Genomic DNA, 22,687 nt, shown 5'->3' with positions numbered 1-22,687 from the left:
TGGGATTTTACTGTTGTAACTCCTCACTACAGTAGTACCTCGGGTTACAAACACTTCGGGTTACAAACACTTCGGGTGACAAACTCTGCTAACCCGGAAGTAGTACCTCAGGTTGAGAACTTTGCCCCAGGATGAGAACAGAAATTGCGCAGTGGCAGCGGGAGGCCCCATTAGCAAAAGAACGGTTTAGGGTTAAGAACGGGCCTCCAGAACGAATTAAGTTCGTAACCTGAGGTACCACTGTACTGTACAGTGAGCACCATTCTTGTGTAGTGGTTAGTGGCAGACTAGGACTGGGAGACCCATGTTCAAAGTTGGCTAAGCTGTGAAGCTCAGCGGCTGACCCTGAGCTAATCATTCTCTCTTATCTTACACTCTCAACCTTCGGTGAGCAATTTGATCAACTGTATTTTAGAAATTCAGTATTTTCCAACAGCATTTTAGAAATCCAAGTGTATGACATTCAAGGATTTGTTCTCTCTCCCCCCCCCCACTCTTTGACATGGCATGTATTTCTACATGTTTAGAAATTTAATTCTGAACAATACTTTCTTCTTGCTTGCTAAAGACAAAAGCCATCAGGTTCAGGTTGGTAGTGTAAAACAGACATGGCTGAAACATGCTAGCAGCCTGAAAGCCCACAATCCCAAAGCCAAAAGATTGAAACTAGGGTATACTCTTTTTAATTGGATCTTAAGGAGGAACGTCATTTTCAGAAAATGAATGTGTCCTTCAGAAGGAAAACATTAACTCCCGGTTACATATTCACACCACCTGGATCCTCCTTGCTTGATCTCAAAGAACCGGATCCAGACCCCTGAGGGAACTGCACTATGCCAACTGAACACACCTGAGGCACAGGTGTACTTAATTCTTCTCTGTTAGACTGTGGTGACTTTGAGGGGGGGAAACTGCAGTCCCGAGGCACCCCCCACCCAAACAGGGTGGGGCCTTGTGAGAATATTTTATGTTTTAAATTGTTACTCATTTTAAACCTTTGGGGGGGGGGGGAGAAAGGGATACAGCCCTATGGTTCCTTAAAGGACATATCAACATACCCCAAACATCTGCCGGAGATCAGGATCCCGAAAGCGGAAGGGAATGTTGGAGACATGCAGCCGCTTTGGAGTAGATTTGCTCTCGGTACTCTCGTTGCTTTGTGTCTGTGACGGCTGGCCATCCGTCTGTGCCCCTCCTTCTGTCTGCTGCAATTAATTAAAAAACAAAAATAAAAAGTGGAGAAGAAATCACAAAAATCCAGCCAAGATTCATCCGTTTATCAGCTCATGTCTCAGGTATTTACACCACCTTCCTTGACCTAGTATCTGAGCACCTTTAAAGTAAGTTTGATAATAACAGAAAAAGTTCAACAAGCAATCCTTTGTTCATGCAATGGTTGAGAGAAGAACAAAAACAGTAAGAGAATCTCCACAGAGCAGGTTATTGGGAGATCAGTTGCATCAGTGTAATTTGGATGTGGATTGAAACAGATAAAGCAGAGCAAATGAATGACTGTGCCAATACATTTACTGCAGAAGTAGATACCTTTTAATTTTTTTAGACCGAACCTTTCTTGAGGCACTACTTTCAACCTGTGGCATTTTTAATATATGGATCTAATGTTGCACCCATATTAGACATGCCCTGCTTTCTTACCTTTAAAATCCTCTTGGCGTGCTTCCGCTAGCATTTAGCTTTCAACATGTCAACATTTCAAGTTTATAATTACAGCAAACAGAATCAACAGTACACAGCACTTATACAGCACTTTAACATAGTCAAAGCATTTTACATATTGCTTTTTCCAACAACCCTGTTAGGTAGGTCAGTATTATTCCCAAACTGCTGGTGGGAGCATTCAAGTTGAGAAAGTGTGGCTTGCCTAAGTGAGTGTAAGGCAGAGGTGAGATTCTAGCTGTGCTCCTCTGATTTGTAACACCCTCTCTCTTGATCACTAAGCCATTCTAGCTTTAAATAGTTCAAGTTTATTTTACCATCATCTCACAACTAATGGCTATATAGGGCCTGGTGTACCTTCTATGATATGGGAGTTTTTTGGGCATGCCATCGTGGGTCCATGATTTTTTTTAACCCCAAAGAGCGGCTGCTGCTGGCATTACTGCATCAGTTTGCTACCCCACTGCTCCTGAGACTGCGTGCAACTGCTGCCAGACGTAAAGAAGCCGTGAGGGCCACTAGCAGCAATACATCAAACTTCTCCTTTTCACTGCCTGTGCTTCTCTTGATACTAGTGCTGCCTTAATGGACATTAAAAGACCTTTTATACAGGAACTACAGCTTTACAGCCTAGCAAGTGGGTTTGTGAGGTGCCCTGCTTCCAACATCTGGTGGCAAATTATTCTCATCAACAACTACTTCCACTGTCTCTCTTCTCTTCCCAATCAAATCTTTTGTTGCCCTCTCGACATTTATATTGATTCCTCCAAAGGAGACTGTTACTCTTATAAGATGCCAAATTTTCATTTCTTAAATGGACCTTACAAGGTGATGGAAGCCAAGACACATTTATATACAGTCATAGGAAAAAGGAAGTGCACTCTCTTTGAATTTTGTGGTTTTACATATGAAGACATAATAACAATCATTTGTTCCTTAGCAGGTCTTCAAGTTAGGTAAATACAACCTCATATGAACAACGCATGACATATTACACCATTTAACAGAAATAAAGCCAAAATGGAAAAGCCATGTGTGAAAAACTAAGTACACCTTATGATTCAATAGCTTGTAGAACCACCTTTAGTAGCAATAACTTGAAATAATTGTTTTTTGTAGGACTTTATCAGTCTCTCATATTGTTGTGGAGGAATTTTGGCCCATTGTTCTTTACAACGTTGCTTCAGTTCTTTGAGGTTTGCTGGCGTCTGTTTATGCACAGCTCTCTTAAGGTCCCGCACAGCATTTCAATTGGGTTGAGGTCTGGACTTTGCCTGGGCCATTGCAACACCTTGATTCTGTTTGTTTTCACCCATTCTGCAGTAGATTTGCTGGTGTGCTTGGGATCCTTGTCCTATTGCATGGCCCAATTTCAGCCAAGCTTTAGCTGTCGGGCCAATGGCCTCACATTTGACTCTAGAATACTTTGGTATACAGAGGAGTTCATGGTCGACTCAATGACTGCAAGATTCCCAGGTCCTGTGGCTGCAAAACAAGCCCAAATCATCACCCCTCCCACCACAATGCTTCACAGTTGGTATAAGGTGCTTGTGCTGATATTCTGTGTTTGGTTTTTGCCAAATGTGGCGCTGTGCATTACGGCCAAACATCTTCACTTTGGTCTTGTCTGTCCAAAGGACATTGTTACAGAAGTCTTGTGGTTTGCTCATAGGCAACTTTGAAATCCTAAGTTGCGCTGCCATGTTCTTTTTAGAGAGAAGAGGCTTTCTCCTGGCAAACCTTCCAAACAAACCATGCTTGTTCAGTCTCTTTCTAATTGTACTGCCATGAACGTTAACATTTAACATGCTGATGCCTGTAGACCCTGAGATGTAAATCTTGGGGTTTTTTTGCAATTTCTGTGAGCACTGCAAGGTCTGACCTTGGGGTGATTTGCTGGGATGTCCACTCCTGAGAAGATTGGCAACTGTCTTTAATGTTTTCCACTTTTGAATAATCTTTCTCACTATAGAACGATGGACTTAAAATTGGTTGGAGATGGCCTTATAACCCTTCCCAGTTTCATAGGCAGCAGCAACTGCTTCTCTAAGAGCATTGGTCATCTTTCCTACTTGGCATTGTGTTAAAACACACCTGAATGCTCCAGACCAGCAAACTTCTAAAACTTCGGCTTTTATAGAGATGGGTACACTTGCTGAAAGGGACGCGGGTGTCGCTGTGGTCTAAACCACAGAGCCTAGGGCTTGCCAATCAGAAGGTCGGCACTTCAAATCCCCGCGACAGGGTGAGCTCCCATTGTTCGGTCCTAGCTCCTGCCCCCCTGGCAGTTCAAAAGCACCTCACGTGCAAGTAGATAAATAGGTACCGCTCTGGCGGGAAGGTAAACTGCATTTCCGTGCATTGCTCTGGTTCGCCAGAAGTGGCTTAGTCATGCTGGCCACATGACCTGGAAGCTGTTCTGCGGACAAACGTTGGCTCCCTCAGCCAATAAAGCGAGATGAGCGCGCAACCCCAGAGTCATCTGCAACTGGACCTAACGGTCAGGGGTACCTTTACCTTTACACTTGCTGATAATCAATTAAGCAAGGGCATTTAATTAGCAGCACCTATCTGCTACTTAATTCCTATGGAAGCAGGAAGGGTGTACTTAGTTTTTCACACATGATTTCTCCAATTTGGCTTTATTTCTGTTAAATAAATCATGAGACAGTGTAATATGTTATGTGTTGTTGTTCATCTTAAATTGTATTTACCTAATTCGAGGACCTGCTAAGGAACAGATGATTGTTACTGTGTCTTCATATGTAAAACCACAAAATTCAAAGAGAGTGCACTTCCTTTTTCCCATGACTTTAAGATCCTGTTAAAATTGGGTGTAGGATACAATTATCATGAGGGTGCAAAGGACCACGTAGCTCTATGCCAAGCGCTATAAGCCATGAAAGCCGACATTTCACTGAACAGCAGCAAGTTAACCTGCAGTGCAGACAACCCTTTAGTTATTAGTAGGATTTCATAAGGTAAATTAGTTCTCCATCCTGCTTCTCCTTCTCTGTTACCAATAAGGCTACAATGAAGAACAGTGTCTTGCTCATGTTCGTAAACAACATAACAATCCAGTTTCGTAGGGCAGCGTCTCAGATAACCATCAGAATACCTCACTTGAAGTGCAGCTTTTGGCTTATGTTTACTTCTAAGGTGTTTTACTTACTTTAAAATCCACTGAGAACAAAAGATCCATTGTGTGCCATGCTCTTTTGCATGTACCGTCTCTAAACTTATTGTGCATTACAGATGACACTGGGACCTAAACATGGTGAAAGGCTCTAACCATTGAAAGAGACAGAAAGCCTTATTTAATCTTTGTTTGAATCCTTCCTGCAGGAGATTTTGTGTAAACCTTATTACGACATGGTTAACCTGCACCATTAGGGAACCCAGTTTTGGTGAGGTTTGAAAAAACGTGTTCGCTGACTGATGTGTGCTGGCAGGAGCAAAGTGAAATCAATAATAATCTAATCAGTTTTTACCGCAGTTACAGCTAAGGAAAGCACAATGAAATACTTGCTGGCATGCAGGTGACTTAATACTTCATGCCTGATTCTTCTTGTTTACAATACGGGCTAACTCCTCTTCATCGTTAGAAGCTGAAAGGTTATTTTGTAGGCCCACTGGTTTTGATATGCTTCCAATTATTTTAATAGACAATTATGTTAATGTGGGGGGTATTCAACTAAGTTTTACTCAGAACAGACCTCCTGAAATTAATGGACCTAACTTAGCCACGTTCATTAATTTCAATGAGTCTACTGTGGGTAAAATTTAGTTGAATATCAACCAATATGTTCCAAGAAATTTGCATGTTTAGCTATGCACTTTTTTAAAAAGAGCTGCTGGTTCTTTGTGGATTTAGTAAAACAGGTTTCAAAGTCCCTGGCTGAACTATGAAGCCCACTGGATGGCCTCTGGTTTTTCAGCATCTTACAGCCTAAGGCTGTAAAGGAAAGAAAGGATGGATAGTGTACATTTAAGTCAGAATTCCTTGAAAGAAGGGCTGGATGGCCATCTGTCAGGGATGCTTTTGTTGTGATTCCTGCATTGTAGGGGGTTGGACTAGATGACCCTTGGGTGCCTTCCAACTCTACAATTCTATAAAATGTGACAAGTACGAAAATCCAACATTTATCACCATCTATTACGGTGCCAACATCTACTTTTAAGAATCTAGTATGAAAGGGTGCATTATCAGAACCCAGCAACTTAAATTATGGTCTCCAAAATATTAAAATGATGCTTTCATGTGACTTAACTGAAGCTAGATAATAAGGACCATAGAATTCCCAAAAGAGGTGAAATAGGTCCCTCAGCCACTCTTACCAGCAGCACCACTAGGCTCTATTTGTCAGCTGCTACTCTTTCTCTCTCATTCTTTTCCAGATATGACCTTGGACTTGTGTATAAGCTTTTCAGGACAAACAAAAGCATATTAGCAGCAAACATTCACAAGGCAACGTGCTGAGCAAAGCAAGAGCAGCTTTCAGCTTTGCTTCAATCAGGCAATGAATGCCACATAAACTCCATCGGAGCATCTGCAGTCACACAATGCAAAACAAGACACCAAACAGCTGGGATAAACTAATTTCATTCAACCAAGAATCAATTTCAACCAGCCCCAAATATCAAATACACACATGAGTTTCCTGACAAAGGTACACCTGATCACATCACAAGTATACTATTTACAGTGGCTTCCAATTCCCTCCTCACTACACTGACAAAATTATCTCCAAACAAATGCATGGTGCACCCTGAGGGGAGAATCAATGCAGCTGGCTTGTGATTAAATCACACTAGGCTGTTTGGCAGTTTTATTTTTGACTTCGTCAGAGTCCTCTACTCCCCAGGGTAAAACTGTCCAAGGAGGAGGACAGAATGCATGACATCACATCCATCATCTGTGCAGACAACCACTAGGAAATAGTCTCCCTAAACAACCGTTGGGTATCATTTCTTCCCACATGGTCCAAGGGGTCTCTCTCTTTAAAGTGCCTTTTTTTCTTTTTTTGCACTCTGGAGCACGGCTAATGCAAATTTCCAAATTCTGAGCAGCTTACAGCAGATGGTGAAATTGGCAAGTTGACACAGCCTTCCAGATGGCCACAGACATACGGCCCATCATTCCCGCTCCTGGTTACAAAGGGTGCAGACAGAGTGAGGAAACTGGGAACATGGCTGAACTGGTGGTTCTCAGTGTAACAGGGCTCCCATGGGTGGTGTGAATAGTTGGCGGGGATGTCCCTGCTCCTCCCAAACCTCTCCCAGTGGATACCTATACTGGGCCTGGCAGCAGGACCCTATTCACTACATAAGCTTAAAAGGTGAAGTGCATAAAATTATGTATTGTGTGTGACAAAAGTGGATAGGGAGGTGCGTTATTGTTTTCTCTCTCTCTCTCTCTCTCTCTCTCTCTCTCTCTCTCTCTCTCTCTCATAACCCTAGAACCCAATATCGTCCAATGAAGCTGAAATGTGTGAGATTCAGGACAGACAGAAGAGAGAGAAAGAGTACGTCTTCACACACTGCAGTGTTAAACTGCAGAATTTGCTATTACAATTTGCAGTGATGACACCAACTAAACTGGCTTCAAAAAAGGAAACTGGACAGGTTCCTGAAAGATATGGTTGTCCATGGTAAACCACTGAGCCTCTTGGGCTTGCTGATCGGGAGGTTGGTGGTTTGAATCCCCACGACGGGGTGAGCTCCCATTGCTCTGTCCCAGCTCCTGCCAACCTAGCAGTTCAAAAGCACCCCAGTGCAAGTAGATAAATAGGCACCACTGCGGCAGGAAGGTAAACTGTGTTTCCGTGCGCTCTGGCATTCTGTGCTGGCCACATGACCCGGAAAGCTGTCTGTGGACAAACGCCGGCTCCCTTGGCCTGAAAGCGTGATGAGCGCCGCAACCCCACAGTCACCTTTGACTAGACTTAACCGTCCAGGACTAGCCATAATGGCTATATATTACCTGGAGTACCAAACACAGTATGCCTCTAAATAGCAGTGCTGGGGAACGTGAGTGGGAGAATGCTATTGAACTCCTCAGCAGCTTGTGGGCTTCTCCTATCCATCCGGATGGCCACTGTGGGAACAGAATGAGGACTATTTGGGTCTTCTTATGTTCTCTTCCTCACTCCTTGTCTTGTTAGCATGAGGAGTAAATGGAGCAATCAATGCTTAATCCCTTGGGGGAAATTTTGCATCCCTAAGCCCCATAACCATCTTGTGGGTGTATACTGCCATATTGCTTTTCTGTGCTCCTAATCAGAGGCAGCGAGGACAAAGGATTCACTTCTGTGGCTGCACCAGGTTGTGGCACTCCCTGGCTCAAGATATTTGTCTGCTTTCTTCCTTGATGTCTTTCTGGCATCACTTTAAGACACCTATTCCGGAACAAGTTAAATTTGTCTATTAACTATTCATTTTATCTGCTGTCCTATCCCAAATTCTTTTTAGTAATTAAACAAAAAATTTACTATCATCATCATCTTGCTTTTAAATTCCCTGGCTTGGATTGTTAGCTATCTAAAGCACATTTCAAAAGCAGAAAGGTAGGATAATTTTTTTTCTTCAATAAACAAATGAACAAATAAGGCTCTGTTCTGTCTTAATCAACGAGCTGTGATTTTGACTGAGGAAGGCTAATTACAAAAGGATTTGAGAATCCCTGCGCTAAACAGCCTGACCTAATCTTGATATATAACATTTATAAAGAAGAAGCCAACCAGTTCTGTTGGAATAACTTCTAAAGACTGCATACCAATGGAAATATAAGACTACGTAGAAGCTGAAATTTGTGCCCCAATTAATGTTGTGTTGTATATTGAAGAAAGCCAAGGTCTCAAATATGAGAAACGTGGGATGCCTCCCTTTTCCAGATTTCCAGTGCACATTTCACTCCTCAGAGCATGACAGACTTCTGAAAGGTACATTTAACTTCAGACTTCCACAGAGATTAAAATATCACATTAGAGCTGCCAGAATACACCTTACTCTTTATGAGGTCATTAAAACTATAATAAAACACCGATTACCACAAATTAAGTTTTTTATAAAAATTGACTTCTGCCTCTCAGTTTTTAATTTCACTTTAAGTGATTGCTCACTAGACAGATGATGAATATAATAGACCCAGCCTTCTGATCTATTTTGAAGACAGCTTACACAGTGGCCTGGCAGGAGAAACCACCTCAAGTGTAGCTGATTAATGTATATACTTTAGAAAACAACTAATCTTCCACTAAGAAGTTTCGGCTCCTTCAGGCTAGCTCTGTCAGTGCCTCATTATAAGATACAGCTCTTTCTTTTCTCAAGGTTGCACATGGCTAGTCAGAGTCTGCAACAAAATTAATCTCTTCAGAATATATCTGGGGGGAAACCACTCGCTAAATATTCTGCTTGCAATATTTAGATTTATCCCCCCCCCCCCCGAATTCAGGCTATTTTGGCAAACTGCTGGATGGCAGATATGAGATGAGACAGCATGAGAGAACAAGAACCAGGAACCTTTTGAGGTAGAAGGGGGAACTGGATCAGACTTAAATCTCTATGCAACTATACAGGCAGGGCTGAGGAAAAAACACTGTCTGAAAATGTGTGGAGAGACACAGCCAGTCCATGTAGAGCCCATCGCTGCTCACTGTCCTCTTCATCATGAGGTAGTGAAGGTGGTTATCTTTCACCCCCCAGAAAAACAGAATGGAAGCAGGAAGTCAAAAGAGTGAAGCTCCTTCCCAGTTCCATTTTTGACTACTTTTCAAGGCTCAGACGTGAACTGCGGGACCAAAAAAAAAAAAAAAAAAAAAAAAAGATTTGCCTAGAGGATAGGGTGGGAAATGGGGTGATCTGGGGGGCTGGAGTGAGAGCGAGCTAGTGAGACAAGGGACACACATGCACTCACAAGCTGGATCCAGTAAAATGGATGGTCTTGAAATTCTCCCCCTCCCCCCAAGGTTTCTCACCACCACATGATAGGTCACCTGGTCAACAGCTATGTTATGTGATTCACTGGTGATTTTGTCATAAAAGGTAAAGGTACCCCTGCCCGTATGGGCCAGTCTTGACAGACTCTGGGGTTGTGCGCCCATCTCACTCAAGAGGCCGGGGGCCAGCGCTGTCCGGAGACACTTCCGGGTCACGTGGCCAGCGTGACAAGCTGCATCTGGCGAGCCAGCGCAGCACACGGATTATGATTTTGTCATAATCATACGTAAAAATAATGAACATCCCTAAAGGATCCATGCCTTGGATGAATGTTTTCGTGTTGCTGACAAGCACCAAATTTATGGTTTTTACAGTGCAGTCCGTCAGTGTACTCTTTAATTTGATTGTGTCTTGTGGGACCCCATGTAAAATAAAGCACATTCAGGAAAGCCATGGAATTGCAGTGTTGGAAGGGATCCAATGGTCATCTAGTCCAACCCCCCTGCAATGCAGGAATCACAGCTAAAGAATCCCTGATAGATCCAACCTCTGTTTAAAAACCTTCACTGAAGGACACTCCACCACCTCCTGAGGTAGTCTGTTAGAAATTTCTTTCTGATGTTTAGTGAGAATCTCCCTTGTCATTTGGCTCCATTGGTTTGGATCCTACCCTCTGGAATGCAAGGAAGACCTAGAATCACAGAATTGTAGAGTTGGAAGGAACCACAAGGGTCATCTGGGGATTGCACCTAAAGCCAAAATTGCACAGAGACAAAACACATCAGATTCAATGGTAGATGGGATTGTCAAAGTCCTTTTTCCAGGAAATCTGCCCCGTTTCTGCTCTCTTTTTAATTTATTTATTTTTTTTGCCAAGTACATAAAGCTGAAAGCACACAAGTTAAATGTGCATAAATTGTAAGCACACTGTATATCTATATCTATATCTATATCTACATCTACACACACACACAAACACAAACATATATAAACAAGAGGATAGGAGCAGCAAGATGGTAAGCAAGAGAGAGGGGAAGGAGAAACCAAAATGGTGACAGGAGCATATAGAGAAAAATGAAGAAAAGAAAAACGAATGGCTAAAAGTAACAATAAAGAATGGGAAAAGCCATAGAGAAAAATGAAAAAATGGGGAAAACCGGAAAGGAACAGGAATCAAAGACAGACGTGTGCTTGCTTTCTCGAAGGCAGGACAGACTGAGGTGACATCGTGCATCCTGGGTGTCACCTGCTTCCCAAGACATTGTGCCTGCCTCTGGCCACTTGGTGGGGCCCCAAAGCCCAGTCCAACAGCCTCACTCACACTGCACAAGATAAAACAAAAAAAATTCCTTCCATATGCAAAGTGCTTTTGCCTCACTACTTGATGTTGCTCATTGGAGGAAGGGCTCTGAAGTCAGAGACAATGATTTCCACTTAAGCTTGAGCCCCGGAACCTCTCAATTAAGCAATGCCTAAAGGAAAGGCTGTGTTATGTGAATGAGGAGGGGAGCAGCAATGCATTAAATCATTGCACCGGAAATGCAAACAAAAGTGTTTGCATTTTTGGAGCAATCAATACCCCCTGTACCCTGTACAAATTGTCACACATTTACTACTTTTCTCTCCTTGGTACTTTATGAATAACCGCCTACAGAAAATATGGGTGCAGGAGTCAGAATGTTTGGGAGTTAATCACATCTAACTGGAGAAGAACAGATGGCGTTTGCCAACAGCTGTATCTTGCTCCAATCAAATTCCAGTGTGTTCTGTTGTTATGAGTGCTGCTTCACACATTACAAAGTTCTTAACACAGGCAAAACATAACATGGAAACCGGAAAGAACTGAAGAAATCGGCTGAGAGAGAGGCAAAGCAAGTTAAGTTCACTGTAGCCTGGAGGCCCAGTTTGAAATGTCATTGCAGATCACCAATTAAATTTGGCGTATCAAGTCTACTCCCCCTTGGATAATACCCCTATACATCATGATTCCCTCATATGATTTGGCATGACCATTATTTATTAGTCAGAACATCTAGGACTAAAATATTGTGCAGCCTGAAGCTCAGGAATGAGATGGGCGATCTGAAGATAGGGCAGAGTATACATTTCCCTCACTTAATTTTATTGTGTTACTGTTCTTCGCTTTAAGAAGACAAAGCTTCCTGGCAGAGCAACTGATTCATTCTGAAAAGAGATGACTAAAACACAGATGACAGAACTAGATGAGATGTTTTCTGGACATCCATACAATTCATAATCCTAAGAAACCTGCAGGAATCTATTTCAAACATTGTCATCTATATCTTAGCTACTGCCAGTTCTTGCACTTATGGGATCATAACTGTCAAATTACAGGGATACACATGCATCAGCTTAATTGAGAAGTTTCAGCCATGGACAGCTGACAGCAGAGAAATTATTAAGAGGGGGAATATATATGCGAATAGGCTGAAAGTTGAGAATACTGTAGAAAGATTTCCACTGCAAGTTACTGAATTTCTACTCTCAAGTCAACCTCTTAACAGAGACAACACCTAATCTTTACATCATGGTCTGCAGATCAGGAACATACCACTAGCTTGCACTGTCTCCTGGTCTCCATGATTTGCTGCAACCATGATTTCTGAATCAGATTTTTTAAAATAAAGAAAGGCTTAGTGAAAACCAGGACTGCTTTAAAACCATGATGTTAAACCGTGGTTTCAGGTGGATTTGCATACCAGAATTTGGGGCAATCCTGGTTTGCAGAAACCATAGTTAAATCAGACTGACAGATTTTAGTATGCTATACTTAAAAGCAGACCACGGAAGAGAGGGGGAATTTGTGCATAAGCCAGCATTGACTAATGTGAATTAATCTAGATTTCAGAAGTCTCTGTTAATGTCATACAGACATACGATTAAAAATGTTGAGGTTGGAGTGAAGAATTCTACTGCTGTCTTTTGCAATTATTCTGATGTCAAATTCAGCACAGTAAGTTCCCTTGAAGACAAGTCTGGGAAATTCTTGACTGTGGTGTTCATCATAAGAAACTGATCTGATGTTCTGAATTACTATGATGATGTGGGAAAGGCAAAGGAAGACCCTCTCCCCGCCCAAAAAACCCCACTACTAACAAATCCTTCTGTATTTCGTGCTTTCTTTCTTCCTCCCAATTTTTTGGGGTTCTCACAAACAGACCTGTGATGGATGGTTATATACCTAGACCAGATGGTGCAGAAAAATATTCTGGCAAGGCAGCCTGCTAAGCACACCATGGGGTGCTTCAGATTTTCCAATATATGAATAGTCATCAAAATATCTTATGGTATACAAACTAATTCAGAATTACAAGGAATACACATTAGAGGGGACCAGGGGCCCTTTATTTGTTTATATTAAAAATAGTAACCACATAGGTTCTGAGCTTGTTTGTCCCCAGATGCTTGTCAAAGAAGGATAAGGAATGTCTCTGTCTTGGCTGCAAGATGACATTTAACTAGTAGGCCAGTGATGCAGAGTTGCTGGGAATGCAAACATATTGAAGGGTTTTTTCAATGGGAAACTAGAGCTTCGTCCAGTGATTGAATGATTAACTTAACAGGCACATATAAGAAGAGTATACTATGGTAACTATGTACCCTTGTGATGGAAATAATAAACAGTTACCAGATATTAAACACTGGGATTAAATGCAACAGCTAATTCAGAAATAGAAGCTGTGCCAACATGGCACTGAGGATAGAACTACATGTTCAGCAGAGACTTGAATTACCAGACCCTGCTTACTACTGAATATGTAGCTCTACACAGTGAAAATACAACTGCTGACAAAAAATACAGGCATTAAGATTGGGCATAGATACTTTAGAGGAGATGAGGTCAAGTATGGGGGACTCCTTGGTTCTGAATGGGGTAACTATGTCCCTAAAAGACCAGGTGCACAGCCTGGTAATTATTCCGGACTCACAGCTGTCCATGGAGACACAGGTCAGTTTTGTGTCCAGGGCAGCTGTTCACCAGCTCCATTTGGTACACCAGCTGAGACCCTACCTGCCTGCACATTGTTTCACCAGGGTGGTTCCTGCTCCAGTTCTATCCCACTTGGACTACTGCAATGTTGTCTATGTGGGGCTACCTTTGAAGGTGACTTGAAAACTACAACTAATCCAGAATGCGGCAGCTAGATGGATGACTGGGAGTGGCCACCAAGACCATATAACACCAGTCCCAAAAGAACTATGTTGGCTCCCAGTACGTTTCCAAGCACAATTCAGAGTGTTGGCGCTGACCTTTAAAGCCCTAAACGGCTTTGGCCTTGTATACCTGAAGAAGCATCTCCATCCTCATCATCCAATCCAGACACTGGGATACAGCTCTGAGGGCTTTCCGATAGTTACAGGAAATCAAGCAGAGAGCCTTTTTGGTAGTCACACCCAACCTGTAGAACGCCCTCCCATCAGATGTCAAGGAGATCTGTGATTTTTTAAAAACATCTGAAGGTTCAGGGAAGTGTTTAGTGTTTGATGTTGGATTGGATTTTTACTATTTTTTGTTGGGAGCAGTCCAGAGTTGCTGGAGCAACCCAGTCAGATGTGTGGCATATAAAAAGTTGTTGTTGTTGTTATACAAAGTATACTAATTTAATAAATAGTAAGTTGGCTGCAAGAGTGCTTTGACACAGAATCCTCAGGCTGCACACTGAATTAAAATTCCACAATGCAAATTAAAGTGTTCGCAATATGGTTAATATTATTTAATATACACAATTAACATATTTAATTAAATATGTAGAATTGAGTCCCTGACAGAATAAGAAAGCTGGGAATGTACAAATAATAGTAATAATAATAATACTAATATTTTTGAAGGATCTAGTCAAACTAGTGGAGCCTCTTGTGAGGCCATTAAATAAACATAGCCTGTGAAAAGGAAGCGCGCACAATGCTGGACTACCCTCCCCTAGACATCCTCCGAACAGCCCTGGTGTGGAGTTATCTTGGGTTAGCCTGCAGTACACTCCCCACCCCTCACCTCAAAAGTAAATAAACTGGGGTCGGAGGGAGTTGTGGCTCGGGGGGGGGGGGGGGACGGGGGACAGGACGGTCAGGGTAGAAACAACTGGCTGTTTTTTAAAGTGGAGCCACACTGGAAAACTCCACACTGGAAGAGTTTCTAATTGAGAATATTGAAAGGGGAAACATGCTAAATAAGGAGCAAACCAGAAAGGGCAATGCAAAGTCCAGGGACAAAGCCTGAGTGCATTTTCAGACTGTTCAGTCGGAAGCACACCAGAGGTTGTCTGAGCAATACAGGAGAGTGGCTGTGGGGATAGGGTGGCAGGGATGACAACTGGGATTGAATGTGATCTCACCAGGCCTTGCTTCTCTTGACTCTTCATCATATTTTTCCCCCTCATGAGGGGAATGGGTTATGAGGCTGTCTGAAATAAGACTCATAACTGGTTAAACAAACAAACAGATGATAAAGAGTGCCTCTGAGGATGTGTTGAGGTCTTTCTCTCCAAGTCTTTTCTCAAGGATCCCAGGAAAAGACCAAACTTTATGGTCTCACCTTGCTATTATCTAGGTTAAGAGGGTTAAAGCGCCAAGGAGAGCCCAACAGGTAGCGAGGGACAAGGCAGACGAGCTCCACACTCCTTGTGCCACCCCAGCCAGAGGTACAATGGCGACCCCAAAGAGGAGGAGGAACCAGTAGTTTTGCAACCTGCCTGCCTCCTCCTCCTCCTCCTCAGTTCCTCCTCCGCTTGCTCCAGAGCCAAGCTAATCCCAGGCGCACTGTCCTTTTGCTCCTGCTCTAGCAGCCCTCCTCATTTCAACTCCAAGGCACGCAAGCTCCAAGGTGGACCAGCTAGCCAGCCCTCGTTTCCCTAAGTGCACTCCAATCTCTGCTGGGAAGGAAGTGCCGGTTGCGTAGAGCAGCCCAGGCAAAGCCTGGCCTGGAGATATGGAGCAGGTGGCACTTGACCAGATTCCCCGCCACTTCCTTACCTGCCCCCGAAGCTCAAATCAGGGGACTTTGATGGATTGGGGGAGGAGAGAAAAGGCTTCATGTCTACATCACTCTCTGCTCTTGGCCCCTGCCGAAAGCCCACTAGCTGACTGCCTATCTCATCCCCTGAAGCACTGGCTTTCCTAATGAGGCAAGAAATCCGTGGTACTTAGCAAGGGCTCCCATGTGTTGGATTACCCTGCTTTAGAGAAAGACTTGCTCCTGTTTAGTGGCAGCTTTAGGACTGAATATGCTTCATGGCTTAGGTTATATGTGGGTAATTCCAGAAACTGCTGGCCCGCTCATTGTTCTCTGTAATCTTGGCTGAGGAGTGTTTTTAAGGCCTGTGTTTTTAAGGCCTATTTGCGTGGCACAGAATCTTGAGTCAAACAATCTGAGCCAAGAGTGTGTTGCTCTGGAAAGATCTCTGGGAAATTAAAAACTCGCTCCTAGGGACTTTAGATTCCAGGCACATATTTAACTACTGAAGGAACATTTTAAAAATGGAGAACTTGTGACAGATCTGATACAAGACAAAAATATTTTAGCACCACAAAAGAGTTCAGGATGTGGTTATCCAAGGTTTTTTCTACCAATGGAGATAAATTGTCCCACATTCTTAAAAATAATTAAAGCTGAGTTGTCCCTGGCAGAGCAATTCCAAAGCAAAGATTGCTGAAGAGGCATTAAACCTGAAAGCCACAACCCTACATCATGTGATAAAAAAATACGAAGCAAGGGAAGCTGCAATAATATTCTTTTTGAGATCTGTTCTACTACTTGTGCCTGAAACCTAGATCTGCATATAAAAGATCCTTCCAGGGGGATTGATGGGCTCATGGCTCAAAAACCAAGCAGAAATTCAACCGGTTACGAGGCTACAGACTTGGCGATCCATCATATATCTCACCTACTCTATTGTTTTTCCGATAAATATGATTTGGCAGGCAGCTAAGGAACAGTTATGGTGTTTCCAGAAGAAAGATTTCCCCCAGTGCCAGGTATAGCAGTCACAGGATATACAGGGACTATTCCAATTTCCATTCTAAGGGTCCAAACATTACTAGAGAGACCAGCATGAATGTCAGGCTGAATTAATGAGATGCACAAAATCTGTTTTCCTAATATGTAGTTTTCTTGTGATACTCTTTCTCTATTTGGGGTTGGCTTAAAACAGCCATAGGGAAGACAGTCAGCATGACAAGGCCTTGGGCTAAAGGGTAGGAAACAATGCCATCATCCCAAAGGGTAAAACTGGAAACCTACACACACCCCCCATTGCTTTACTGCTCATGTGCAGTTTACACACACTACATTGCACTGATTACAACCACGAGATGTAAGAGTCAAAGCAATAAAGCCTAACAATTTATGAAGATATTTCAGACAAGCCTCCTTCAGAGCCTTCAAGTTCTGTGAGTTCTCCCTCCCCTACAGCAAAATTTGTAGGTGAGATCTCATCAGGCTGAAGGCACTAGGTGAGTCTCCCTGGGGAGAGCATTCCACAAACAGGGAGCCACCACAGAAAAGCCCCATTCCCATGTAGGAGGCGCATTAAGAAAGGCCTCAGATGATGGTAACAGGGTCCAGGTAGGTTCATATAGAGAGTGGCAGTCCTTTAAGGATTACAGTCCTGAACCATTTAAGGTTTTATAGGTCAAAAGAATGTGCAAAACAGGCTGTAAACAGCAGCACTATCAATGCTGTATTTGGGGGGGGGGGTGAGATTCTACACCTCCTTGGGGGTGCTTGTTCCATTGTGGAGGAATATTTTACCCTGCTCAGTGATGGCTCCAACAAGCATTTTTCTTGTCTTTGTGGACTCCCAACAAGCTTGACTCTCACTACTTCACCAAAATACAATTGTCATATTTTTTAAAGGTTGTCATTCTGATCACCTCAGCTCACCACTTGACATGTGCAGGCTCCTATCCTCACTCTCACCAGTTCTCTAAGCAGTTGAATTAGCTGATGAGACGCAGTGCTCTTTCATGCAGTACACTGAGATTGCCTCCTAATATGGAAGAGGAACAGGAGGCTTGGCAGCAGCTGGTGACTAAGGTCAACGCTCCCATTATTCATTCCCTGCTTCATTATATTAAATTAAATAAACGTCTGGACAAAGATGAAATCAACATAAACGCATAGAGGCAGCTCAGAACTGGCATACAGGAGATCCCATTTCATTTGCAGGAGTCATATCTTCCATTGTCACACTGCAGACATCAAGCATTTCCATGCAAAAGATCTAAGCCTGTGTTGTACTTTCAAGCCTGGGAGCAGATAGTATGACTATACACCATTAGGCAGGACTTGTTATAGCTACCAATAATGCTTTGCCCTACTTTAAGTGCATCTGGATTTGGCTTCCAAGAAGAGCATTAGGTTTAAATGCGTTAGTTTAGTACCTTATGAGCCAAAATGCCTTCTTTTTCAAGTCAACTGTTTATTTTAAGCAATTTTATTTTATTTTAAGCAATGTTTTAAGGTACTGATCCATGATGCCGCCTGCTCACCAAAGATAAAATGCTACCTAATGCTAAGCATCTCTATACACCTCAAACTGGTATTTTCAACCATATCCTTCCATTCAAGGTCACTGCACTCATGTAGGACTTACTTGGGAGCTATGTGTGTGCTATTAGCCAGCTACGTTACAAGAAAACTGAAAGCATTAAAAGATTAAATCCATCCTTTGCACCCAAGATTTCCACCATAATGCTCTTTATTAGGAAGTTAAGACTTAACAAGTGGCTTAACAGATGGATAAAGCTTTTCGTTTAGATAATCCGCAGGCATATTGCCCAGTTCGAGACTACAGAATTATGTCAAAAAGGGAACAAAGTAAATGGCTTTGTGGCAGTCCAAGAGTCTTGTCTACAACATCATTTCTCAATTCCATCATGGTGCTGCCCTCAAATCTTCACCGCATTATGTCATTCTGAGGAACAAACTCTACCGATTCATTTCTGCCACCCCAATCTAGAAATTCCCCCCTAAAATGGTCCTATTCTTAACAACCAAAGGCAGCCACAATTGGCAGGTCTGCTCACCAAATCCAGCGGTCCATTCTTTTAAAAGACCCATTTAAAGTTTGACCAAAACACAGAGGCGCTTACAGATCTCCTTGTGTCCCTTTGAGTGAAGAATGGATCTTCCTCACCTCTTCCTTCCCTTTATCCTACTTAATAGAAACAAGCAGTACTGGCAGAGAGGAACTGAGCTGCATCAGATTAGGTGCAATAAGAGTTTGGACACCCACATTTGCAGGTAAGTTAACCTAGAAACTTGGGTATCGTGATCCCATCACGTCCAAGCCACACTGGTTATACAGGCACCTTTCACATTGATGCCAATCAATCCTGCATTCAATCCTGCCTCTGCAAGCCGTATAAAGGCAGAGATTGCAAGAGAATGTGATCCATATAGGGAGGGGGTGCAGGGTGTGAAAAGACCCCTATATGAGGGCCCATCAGCAACATGAAAGTGGACTGGAGGACAGGTCAGCTAGTTAAGAATAAAACAAGTTGGCTTGATTTTTCTGTCACCTTCTTAATTCATTCAGCCTGGAGTGATTGATTGATTGATTGATTGATTGATTGATTGATTTCAGATGAATAACAAACACCTGCCCTTCTCAGCTCTCTTTCCAATGCTGGGAGGAATTCTCTTCTTTGGTTATCACAGCTTTTGCCAGGGAAATAGGGAGACATTAAAAATAAAGCTTGGAATGCAAAGGTACTCCCCACCCCACCAGCCAGACTGAATGTCTAGTTTTTGCCACAAGAGTCCTATCCATGCAGTTTGGGGAAAATACAAATGCGAGAGATTAGGCATTCTCATCTGAAATAAGTAACGCTGCACTGCTCAGCCTTGCTATGCATACCGTAAGAGATCCATTCTGTGTGGTGGCTGTGTTCGTGTTCTGTTCTCCGTGCGCCTGTGTACTCCCATAGATTGTCAGATTGTGCTCGCTGGTCTGGCCTGCATAGTCCTGAGTGTGGGGCACGCCATACTCTGTGGGGATTCCATTCTGTGGGGGAGGTGGGAATGGGATTGTTGTGAATGGCTGGACCATCGTGTCAGGAGTGGCTGTCGGCTCCTGGTTACCCTGCGAGTGAAAAAGAAAACAGCATTTAATATACCATCCCCAAAAAGAGCTCTTTCAACGAACAGTCTTTCAAGGGCCTAGATAAGTTCTCTTTCATTCCTCAACAACAAGAACACATACTCCCCGAAGAAGCAAGCAATCTTGTCTCCTGGAAACCATCTGCACGCATTTTCTTTAGCATGTTTAATGTGTAACAATAAGTGATAAGATCAGGTTTTCAAGATCAAAAGACCCCCCACAATCCTATTAACTGCAGAGAAGCATGCTATCAAACTGAAATACTGGGTTCTTACTCATGGCACCAGAACAAAGCGTGTTTTTGTTGCAGTTTTGTTTTTGTTTTTTTAAAAAGAGGAAAATAAAACTGCAGAATATTAGAGCAGATTTGTACCCCAACATCTCATTAAACTTTAGAATGGGTATCAGTTGATACATTCTTTGTTTACTAGTGCAGACCATCCCTCCTTCACTGTAGTTCAAGGTAGATTGTTTCAAGGTTACTTAAGGAGCACCTCCACCTATTTGCTGAATAAAGTGCCCTGCCATCTGAGTCAACTCACTGCCACTCATTAAGGCATCCTTGCCATCAAGGGCAGTTGTAATGACTGCTTACCCCTTACCCTGCAACAGTTTAGTAGAAATAAAACAAAATTTCACCATCTATATTAATTTGTTTAAAATAATAAGTTTTAGTTTTAGTATTGCAACTGTAAGCTGACAATGGAGTTTCAGAATGACACCCTAAGATAAAAACTTTTTTAAAAAAATAATAACATTAGTTAAGTTGACTTCATTATTTCACAACAAAAATCTTCATAGCAGCAGTCAAAACAAAAAACAAAACAAAACAAAACATTTTGTTTTTATGATTAAAGTGTTTTTGCTGTTCTAACAAATCAAAACCTTAACATTTGACCGAACCTTTTAAAACTGCCTGAGCCTCAGTAGAACCTTCTATCTGTCAAGCCTCATAAGGCTAAACCCATCTTGACCTTTAGAAAGCGTTTTTAAAATCCTCAGGTTAGGCAGGTATTTGAACTAATGTGGTAGTGCTTGGTTTTAGCAGATTTTTACATGTTTTTATAAAATGTACTGGTCTTACTAGATTACTGCTTAACTGTAATGGTTCTGTGCACGAATGTTTAATTTTTACCTTTTTACGTTTTGCATTTTGGCATATTTTATCTTTTAAAAAAATTCTGGGGTTCTTCAGAAACACTAGGAAATAAGAAGCTGCCTTAAATTGAGACTTTGGGCCCATCTAACTCAGTAATATTTACAGCAGGGGAGCTGAAGCTGTGGCCTTTGGGTAGAGATGTTCTTGGGCTCCAAGTCCCATCATTCCCACCCAGTATGGCTAGTGGTCAGGAATGATGGAAGCTGAAGTCCAGAAACACCTAGAGGGTCATGGGTAGCCCACACCTCACACCTGGGAGAGTGGCTGCCGGTCAAAACAGGCATTTTCCCCTCCTCCCTGGAGATACATAACTGCTACTGAACCTTTTGCATGGATCACTTGTGCTTTATTGTCAAGCTATATAACCTTTGGGCTAGGCAGCAGAACACATTTTAGAAATAAAGGCTTTGAAGATGCCAAATGGAAACCAAACACATAATCACAGTGCCAGTTTACTGTAATGGCACTCCTTGCCTGCTTTTCCAAGAGAGGAAGGTATGAACAGCAGCATTGAGAACACTGCACTTTCTCTCCCCTAATCATAAGCATCACTACTTTCAAACAATGCATTAATTATATTCATCCCAATTTGTGGTAACCCACAGAGATTGCCATGCCAGTGCACTGGGCTTCTAGTAGCACTTTCCCACAAATGCTGCTTCAGATGTATTAGATGTTTGACAGCTATTAAACGGATACGCTAAAAGCCACCCAGAGAACATCAGCCGAGTTCTAGCACTTTAGAATGATGATTTCTAGCACATGATTTCCATCACCCAACATGCACTCTTGAACAAAAAGAGGTTTTCTTAGAGTCCGCATACTGAAATCAGGAGAATGCACAAGGTATTCTTCAGAATTTAATGCTAAGTTGTGAGGAGACAACGCTAAAAGGCTCCCACCCTAGCACAAGTCGTTTACAATGACTCTGCTACACAGAGAACATAAAAAGGATGTTAAGGTTTAAATTCAGATTAGACAGTTAGTTAAAATCCTTCTGCCTTAGATCTGAACCACATAGAAAGGCAAAAAATCTCTTGAACAGAGACTTTTAAATTGGATCAGTTTACCCAAAAATATGACTGGGGTCAACATTTGCCAAAGGAGAACAAAACTCCTTGCAGAAAATCAAGAACATATCTTGCCTTTGCCCACATCAGAGGAAGGCCTCATCTCTCCAATTCATGGACCACAGCAAAAATCCACTGGCCCTGATAGCTACATAATGGTCAGGAAATAGAAAAGCCTCCAACTGCCGTCCTGTACCCACTTACTTAGGAGCCAGACCACTGAATTCAGTGGGACTTTTGAGTAGAAATGTGTAGGATTGCACCATCAGCCACCTATGGAACTAAGGAAAAGCAAACTTCAGCTTAGGCATTATTATTCCTCTCACTCATGATTAGCAAGAAGCAACTTGGCCCTGCAGACCTGCAGTAGCTGTCCAATATAATGATAATAATAATAATAATAATAATAATAATAATAATAATAATAATTTTATTTGGCTGGAGAGGACCATAGAAAACGCCACACATGAAAGATACAAGCAAACATGTTGACTACCACGCTGGTAAAATTGGCTGAAACCAACAAAGAATAGGATATATGGTAGTTTGCTGATTTGTCATGGATTCTTTAGCTGTGATTCCTACATTACAGGGTTGGACTAGATGGCCAACTCTACAATTATCATCATATGGTATAGCCCTTCTGGAACTGTGTCACCAAGCAACATGGCAGAGGACTTTCAGTCTGAATAAAGGTAAAGGTACCCCTGCCCGTACAGGCC

At 42.4% G+C, this 22,687-nt stretch overlaps 1 protein-coding gene across 23 annotated transcripts in view; it reads right to left on the bottom strand.

The window, feature by feature from the left end:
* The window catches only part of RBFOX2 (RNA binding fox-1 homolog 2), a 177,987-nt gene that overhangs the window by 48,834 nt on the left and 106,466 nt on the right, over positions 1-22,687 (bottom strand). For 18 of the 23 annotated variants that reach the window (XR_013394391.1, XM_077934999.1, XM_028745971.2 and 15 more), the window contains 2 exons: positions 19,494-19,718; positions 1,059-1,205 (listed from right to left, as the gene is read on the bottom strand). Coding sequence is in view for 22 of the 23 variants with exons in the window: in XM_077934999.1 (XP_077791125.1) it covers positions 1,059-1,205; positions 19,494-19,718 (372 nt within the window). In the remaining variant the exon portion in view is untranslated. The remainder of the gene's footprint in view (positions 1-1,058; positions 1,206-19,493; positions 19,719-22,687) is intronic. The other 5 variants (XM_028745972.2, XM_077934988.1, XM_028745977.2 and 2 more) reach the window with 1 other exon arrangement.

This window comes from Podarcis muralis, chromosome 10 (assembly GCF_964188315.1).
Source record: "Podarcis muralis chromosome 10, rPodMur119.hap1.1, whole genome shotgun sequence".
Taxonomy (NCBI): domain Eukaryota; kingdom Metazoa; phylum Chordata; class Lepidosauria; order Squamata; family Lacertidae; genus Podarcis; species Podarcis muralis.
The sequence above is the reverse complement of the archived record's forward strand: the minus strand, read 5'-3'. Positions and strand labels throughout refer to the sequence as shown.